The sequence below is a fragment of the Hyposmocoma kahamanoa genome, unplaced genomic scaffold (assembly GCF_003589595.1).
Source record: "Hyposmocoma kahamanoa isolate Upper Pololo Valley unplaced genomic scaffold, ASM358959v1 62, whole genome shotgun sequence".
NCBI classification, from domain to species: Eukaryota; Metazoa; Arthropoda; class Insecta; order Lepidoptera; family Cosmopterigidae; genus Hyposmocoma; species Hyposmocoma kahamanoa.
This window is the reverse complement of record NW_020653850.1, coordinates 23,135,341-23,143,913: the sequence shown is the minus strand read 5'-3', so window position 1 is coordinate 23,143,913 and position 8,573 is coordinate 23,135,341. Positions and strand designations below refer to the sequence as shown.

The 8,573-nt window shown below is 37.6% G+C and overlaps 1 protein-coding gene across 1 annotated transcript; it reads right to left on the bottom strand.

Annotated features, from left to right (window-relative positions):
* Positions 1 to 4,510: 4,510 nt before the first annotated feature.
* Positions 4,511 to 5,185, bottom strand: LOC113229813. Its single transcript, XM_026463492.1, has one exon. The coding sequence runs from the start codon at positions 5,153 to 5,155 to the stop codon at positions 4,580 to 4,582; it is 576 nt and encodes a 191-aa protein (XP_026319277.1). The 5' UTR covers positions 5,156 to 5,185; the 3' UTR covers positions 4,511 to 4,579.
* Positions 5,186 to 8,573: the final 3,388 nt, after the last annotated feature.

Here is an 8,573-nt window from a genome sequence, read left to right as displayed (position 1 = left end):
ACCAATTCTAACGAGATATGTTTCTAAAAATAAATGGCTTTAAAACACAGACAGCGTTTGAATTTAATGTCTTAGCATTTACGTCATCTCACGCCATTACGGAAGAGTGAGTTGATCTTAATAATTTGAAGGAATTATGTAAGGATCTCCACGAATGGAAAATGTTTACAGATTGAATAAAGCACCTAAGTAAGATATGTTACATTGAGGATATTACGCTATATTCACTAGGTAAATCAAATGTGAGTCAGGTACAGACGGCGGCACATGTACATCAAACTATACATTGATAGATCTTGTTTCGTTGTCTGGAAGCAATATTTGAGCAAAACTATACAGCTTGATGTGCTGTGGACAAAATTGGTACATGTGAATAAGGTACCTTCACACGTTTTCCGACGGTTGTGAACCTTCTTTGACGTGTAGGTTTCATGACAATTTTCCTTCCCTGAAAGCTCATGGTAAATTTCAAATAAATTCACAATAAATTTTTATTGAATTGATATTCAATTATGTTTATGTGAAATTACTACACTAGTTTGTTATACTTATTAATACAAAGATCGAACACTCTAAAAAAGTGTAACTGGGTGAAATATCATAGATTTCTCGTAGATGGCGCTACGACTAAAAGTCGTTGAAAAATCAAATGCAAAGATACGACGCAAGCACATAGAAAAATTCATAAGGTCCGCTGGTTCGTTCCGTGGCTTAGTTGGTACAGCATCTGGCACGGTATGCTAGAAGACGTTGGTTCAAATCCGGCCGGATCGACGGATTTTTTCTGAGTGTTCGATCTTTGTATTAATAATCATAACAAATTTACAATATTTATCTTTTTTTATAACATCAAGTGACAGGACGAACAAGTCGTGCGCCTGACGGTAAGCTACACGCCTGTCCGTAACAGGTACAGTGCCACTCAGAGCTTTAAATTGCAAAGATCTGAGGGGCACTACCAATGCGCTCGTCACCCTGAGACATAAGTTGACAAGTCCCATGTGCCTGTAATTTCACTTGAAATGCCACAGGTGGACATAATCTGAAAACGAATCATTACTGTGTATTTTTGTCATCCAAGGATGCAAAAGTTGAACGTAAATGTCGCAAATTCCGTAAAACTCATAGGTGTAAGACGAGATTCGAACTCACGAGCCTCTGCATGAGTATCTGTATTATCTCCTTGTCCATCCTTAATAACATAGCAAATTGTATACCTAAACAATTTCTTAGATCTGTCACAGCGAGCAGCTGCTTAACTCATTGTAGGTTTATGAAACTTTATCGAACTTACACAATGATTTCACTACTTCCGCCATCTTTGGTGACGCAGAATGTGCCGCCATTTTGTAAGTCATTTATTACTATTTCTTTGTTAGTACCAGGCTGAGCGCCCCCGTTATTTATTAGTATTTCAAAGTTTGATTGTTTATTTTATTCGGAACAACAACAGCTTAATAAATATTACATACACATATTCCATCAAGCCTATCTCCCATCAGGGTAGGCAGAGACTATGGACCTCCACTTGCTACGCTCCTGATAAACCTCCTTCGCCTCGTCCACTCCCATCAATCTCTTCATACATGCCTGTTTATTCTTGATATTTTTAATCCGGCCCTTTTTAAGGATATCCACATTCGCTCTTTCATTATTAACCTTCGAATCTATTGCAGATTCGGTAATAAACATTAACTCCCAATAAATATGTTTGGTTAAAGCTAGCTAGCGTCGAAAGAGAAAAACTCAGAGGTACGAGCTCGAACTCAAACCAAGGCCTCTGCTTGAGAGGCAGCTGATCAAACCACTACGCTACGACGGCTTATCATTTTATATACAATTTGTCTACTTTCGTCTCTATCTATACCAATATACATACAAACCAGAAATAAGCCTGATGTTGTCTTAGGTATTATACCTTAATATCACTTACTGTCAATGCTTCTGTGTTCTATATACTATGCTAAGGAAGCAAGTAAGGGCAAGCAATTAAGACTCGCCTCATTATGAATGACGTCATTATCACCGAAGCCCGAGCCGCGGCTTTGCAATTGCAATAAGGCTACTAAATTGTACTCTTCATTTTCTGATTTTACATATGAATTCTTTATTGGTTGTATATCATTAAAAGTTACGAAAATAAACAAAATAGAATTTTTTTTTGGATTTTATGTCTTTGAAATAAGAACATACTTGCTTTGTTTCTGCAAACTATAAAACTAGTACAAGTAATCAAACAAGAATAAAGGACTAGATAAAAGTCGGAATCATTGAATGTCACGATGTTTGACCAACATGATATTTAATTCATCATCATCCACAGCCTGATTTCACCCACTGCTGGGTATAGGCCACCCGAAGTTTGTGCCATCCACCAGGGTCCCGTGCTAGCCGCATCCATTGCGCCCCGCGACGCGTACTATGTCGTCGACCCACCTAGCAACCGAGCGTCTGACGCTTCTTTTGCCCATCCTCGGCCACCAATCAGTCAATGTCTTGCTCCAACTGTCATCACTTTGCCTTGTTAGGTATCCCGCCCAGCCCCATTTGAGTTCCATGATCCGAGTTCCAGTATCCTTGACTTTCGTCCGTCGTCAGATCTCAACGACCGGAACTCGGTCTTCAAGGCTATAAGCTATTTAAGACTATAGGCTGTTTAAGGCAAAGGCTAAGGATATTTAATTATTTTTGTGAAATTTGAAACGATTGGTTCCAATCCAGGCAGATCGAAGGAATTTTTTCATAGTGTTCGATCTTCAACGTAATTCTGACATCGTACAAGCCCTAATATTTTTCTCACTAAGGACATTATCGTCTTTCGTGGCTGTCTTTTTTCAATACTGTTTTCTCTACTGACTTCATACGAATACTATATACTCGTACCATTTCTACTTCATCATACCTTTATCTTGGTCACTACGTTCTCTTTCAAACATCATTCACGGATCACAGTATTCCTCGCTCTATCACATACCCAATATTACATAATTATTTCTCCATAAAGAGTTACAAAATCAATGTTGTACGTGACACAAAAACCAAACACCTAATCAAAACACGAAGACTTGCGACAAACCGTCGTTCAACAATACAAAACAGTCTGTACAAAAGTTAATCGCAGATTTATTCAAAACAAACGCCGTCAACGAAATTCCCTTGTTGGAACAACCGACAGCAATTAGTGAGTGAACAAAATATTGTGACACGGCGAAATGAACGCGAACGACACGGTTGCCTGAATACGTAATGTGGTTCAGGAAAACGGATTTGTAATCTTACACCAAGCGATTGCAAAAATATAGATAAAGCTAATTTGTAGGTACGCACACAATTTTAGAAAACATTACAGAATTACTGTCTACATAACCCGATGCTTGGTACTCTAGGAAGAATCCGTAGGCCGCCACGTTGACCCACTACGGGTTGGGGAACCTTCCTCGACGTGGAGTCACTTTCATCTAATGTAGATCAGTGACAGCTCGATGGGACACCGTTTGTTTCTTAATCCCTCTAATAAAACCTACATGTCGAAGATGGTTCACAACCCTTGTAAAAGTGTGAAGTTTTCAACACGCATTGGACCAAAATGGCTGACTGTGGCTTAAATCCTCTCTCTATAGGAAACAGTAGGACATATAACGGGATAACGATGGTGACGATGATGATGACTGCAGCAGAATGTCTGTAGCTGTATGGTAACTTACTGAATTTAGTCACATTCGCCGTTAACCGTTCACGCGATGCGCTCCTCCTACCGCAAAATGGCGGCTATTTGGTTTTGCAAATTAGAAAAGCATTTAGTTTAAATACAAGTTTTTATAAATAAAAATTATTATTCTGCATTGCTAAATAAATACCCTCCGTACTACCAACAAAAACATCTCAAATAAAATGCAGTAATACACCGCAAATCCTGCACTTAAAAAGCACTAATGAAAATTTTGGTGTACTACTTGGATAAATATGATAATATTCCGTTTGAGTAGTTCGAACGTTTACCACGAAATTACTCCTTAAAGTTTAGTTTATAAACATTTATATTCAGGGTAAACTTAATAAACGCTACTTACGGTATGTTTTCAATAAATAAACACCGAAATCACCAGCCCAAACAATAACACACACGATTGTCGTGACGTATTTTTGAAGTTGTTTATTTTTTTAAATGACATACCCAGGCATTAAAAACTTTATGGTTTGCTAGAGTAGTTACCGAAATAGCAATTAATATTCGTTCTTTTACCTGTTATAACTTCGATATCCGATAAATCGGTATAAAATCATCACCGGCACCTCTAGGTGGGGTATGCGTCTACGGCTGCATGTATCGCGTGAGCGGTTAGTGGTTTTTGTGGTGATATAATTTTACTTATATACTTTTTGACGCTAAAACGTATCTTCCTTATGCGCAAAACATTCATCATGCGAAATTATGAAATTCTATTCCATTAATTTAATAAAGCAATATTTATATCTCTTGCCGACCAAATGTAAGCTTATCTAACTAATGAAAAATGAGACCATTACTCTCGCACTTATTTACACTTTATTAAAGCTGAATACATTTGTCTTTTAATTATTAGCGACCGACGACGAACAGAGGAGCCGGATTTCTGAGTTGAAGTTGAGCTATGTACTTCATGTTTTGGATATCGTTTTCCGTTGCAAACTCTACTCGTTGAAGACGTCCATCGGGAAGCAGCACGTAGTATTCCCCTGTACTCTTGAGCACTTCAACTGGTCCTTCTAGTTTCTGTACTTGAGGGTTATTGGTAGTTGTAGGAGCAACATCTGTGGTTGGTGCTCCGTAAGTGTTATCAGGGACACCGTAACTGGTTGCAGGTGGGACCTGCTGCTGCGGTAAGATAAAGGGTTGTCCTTCAGGTTTCCAACCAGATGGAGGATAAGGTCCACTCTGTTGTGGAGCTCCATAGGCATCTGATGGTTCTGTTTTCTCGTTTGGCAAGGTAAACGGTTCCCCTGCAGGTTTCCATCCCGAAGCAGGGTAGGGTGCGTTGTCAGTAGTGGGTTCCATTGGCGATTCGGTCGTTGATGGAACAAGCTCGATCCGCTGGGATCTGAACCTCGCTGGTCTGAAGCGAGGCAGCTCAGCAAGAACACCAACAAGCACACACAGAAACACAACGTACTTCATTGCTAATTATTAATTAGACGTCCTATTGTCAACTGATGCTCCTGACTAATTGGGAACTGAATTTATACTCGTCAAGTCCTTTGCGTTACACTTTATGGCTCTTTGTCATATCATAAATGGTATCTAACGCATGCAGAAGGCTATAGAACAGGATAATTTGAGGATGGCTCTAGGTTGCGCACGTGCCGAAGTTGGCATTGACCTCTTAATGACGTTTGTAGACACAGTACACAAACAATGAATATTTTTTTATTCTCGATTTAACGAAAATTTTATGCCAATCTACAGGATAATGGACGAAAATTTAAAAATTACATATTTAATATTTAATTGCCGATGAAATGAGATTCCGTTTGTTTTGTAATTAGATGTTTTATTGTTTTTCCCTCACCACCGAATGGAACAGTCCCCCATTGTTAGAGATATTTAATATCTTTATTACAATAAGTACAGAATATTTGTTGGAATATACGGAGACGTACACAGAGGTCAGTTGTAGGCGCTGTACTATTTCAGCTTTCTGATTTGTGATTTCAGCGCAAACGAGAGCTGATATTTAAAAGTGATATAAGGCCTGACGAGGCTGAAGGCGAGTTGCTAGGTATAGATGGCCCTTATTTCGCCTCTATTCCTGGTTATACACTCAATGGTTATATATTAATGTTATGTATTGTGTGTAAAACAAGTAACATAATTATTTATATACTTTAAAAGTATATCTTTTTAATGATCATGTTATTCGCCGCCTGTGAATTATTCTGAACCCAAATTTGCAATTGACTGACAGAGAATACTTAATGGCATTAAGTCTGCCATTTGTACCATTTTATGTTCAGTAGAGTTTAAATAAATAAAACTTCTCATACACTAAATTCATTTAAAATTGATATATTTTTTCAAAGACGATCAACCGGTTACACATCGACTATGGTACACACTCAAAGACTGACAGGATAACAAGTAACTAAATGCTTGTAATGATACAGACAAATCATTCAAAGTGGTAACTGTTGCTCCATTAGGCTCTTTCGTATTTTAGGTGGCTACAATGGGACCAGGGGCTCAGCGTACTTAAAACTTCCGTATCCCTTTTTAAGGTTTGGGTGCGTGACATTTTTTTTTAATAGATTTCTTTATCTAAGGGTAACTGGTTAATAAAACTTGGTGACACGGAATAAGATAATAGCTTCGTACAAACAAATGACATTTCAGATTGTAATCTTCTAGTTGAGGAAGAATATTTATCTCTATACACTGTAGCCAAAATTCTTATATTGAAGTAGAACACGTAAATGTTGAATTTTTAGTTCTCTAAACTCTAACAAGACCAAACATTTGAAGCGAGGTGTTAAAGAGTTATTCTAAGCGGTATTTTATGTGGTTAAGTTATAAATGTTTATTCTAACCTATTTTAGAAAATTTTTATTTTACCGTTTTTTTTGTTCAACAACCCCGCACTAGGGAAACCCTGTATCGCGGGTGTCATGCACACACCTAAACAACCACAAATTACAGCCAAACTCATGAAAGAAATAAATGTAGGCCATACAAATATTTCTCCCGAACCCGGGACCTCTGCGTGGCTGTCCGGCATGGTGACTGTTCGGCCACGGAGGCAGTTAATGACTCACTCATATAGTTTTTTTAAAGTTTTTGTTATTATTATATTAAGTGATCTTAATATAACAAACACAAAAAAAACTTCCTTCGGTCCGGCTCGACTCAAAAAAATGTTTCTTGTATTATGTATCTTTCATGTACCTATCCTCAGAAAAGTACAAATATGGACAGTAAAACATGTTAAGTATTCATTTTCCTAAACTTGCAATGTAAATTTTGTGGTGTTCTTTTAATATGAAATACCTTTTCAATCAGCGCCATAAAAATATAGGTGTTCTTTATTTTCACATTTCGACACCTCCAATAAACATTGCGCCAATTTTTGCATTTCTGCTTTTATTTTGTTTTTTTCTTTTTTTTTCACAAAATTCGGCTTTTGTTTTTTTTTGGAATCGTGTTATTTTTCTTTTATTTTTCACAAAATTTGGGAAGCATAATATCAATAAATAAATATGTCTGTTTACAAAAATAACAGAAACTAACCAAATACTAAAAATAGAGTTGGCGTAGTGTTTATTTGGAGGTATCGATTTGTTCAGTTCGATAGTCAGACGAGCCTGGCAATTTGTTTAAAGTATTTGAATGCAGTATTATTTCAGGAAATATAACATCCCTATGCGAAGCAAAAGAATTAATATCCACAATATTTGAGATTCTTTCCTTTATATATTTATTTTTTTAGTATAACAGGCGATGCGACGGGACCAACAAAAACTCCGAGCTTTGGATCACGAAAATCTGAGAGGTACTACATTGACAAGTCTCATATGCCTGTAATTGCATCCTTAGGCTCAACTCACACTGGCGCAGAGTCGAAGCGTCGCGTAGAGTCCTGTTTTTCAACTACAACGCCTGGCGATGCGCGTCGAAATCGACGTCGCTCGCATTAGTGCGCCCGGATCACAGTGTGGTCGGCGTCTAACGCCTCATTGCGCCCAAGTAACGCGCGACTCGGGAAACCGCTCCACTCCAACCAAGCGTCGACGCGCGTTTCCATTTGCACTACACAAATTTGTATCTTAATAATGGGAAGTCTATAGGCGAAAAACGTCGAAAAACTTCGACTCTGCGCCAGTGTGAGTTAAGCCTAACCCTTAAAAAACCGGAATGCATTTTTAATTGTAAACTAGATCATCTCCATTTAAATTAACCTTCACTTAGTTTGCAAACTTTGAACCAACAATATGAAAACATAAACCAATAGCACAACAATAACAAGTGAAATAACTATTTATTTATTCAGAACACGCGAGCCCGTTACTAACCATTCAACGTTTTCGATATGTTTACCTTATGATTAAATTATAGAGCAATGTTAACTGTATCTTGTTACTGGTTATTTGATCAACAGTATAATGTGGTTAATGTAGTAGTTTTAATGGAAAATTCGGGACTGGAGAGATTTATTTTTGAGAATTGCGAGAATGTCGAGGACGACAAAAAAAGGGCCTCTGTTTATTGGATTCTCTGAGTGCCCATTTCTGGACCACAGAAGTTATCTCTATTTCTTTCCCTTGGTATAGTAAACTCACATTATGATCATACATCAAAATCACTTTTGACATGACATGACCATGGAATCAACCGTGACCATGTGACCTGTAAAGGGCCCGAAACGTCGGTTTGTTGGAAAAAACAAATATACGCGATTTAAATCCGGAAATATAGTTTCATTTCCTAATTTATTACTTTTTTAAAAGGCGGAAGAGTGCAGCACTTGTATGTATATAAATAAAACGTGATGACAATAATAGCTGCGATTATCTGTCGTCACATTTTTATCGTGACGTCACACGAC

Bases quoted from the DNA above. Each gene is read 5' to 3' on its own strand.
- LOC113229813 (XM_026463492.1), bottom strand. From the start codon at position 5,155: ATGAAGTACGTTGTGTTTCTGTGTGTGCTTGTTGGTGTTCTTGCTGAG.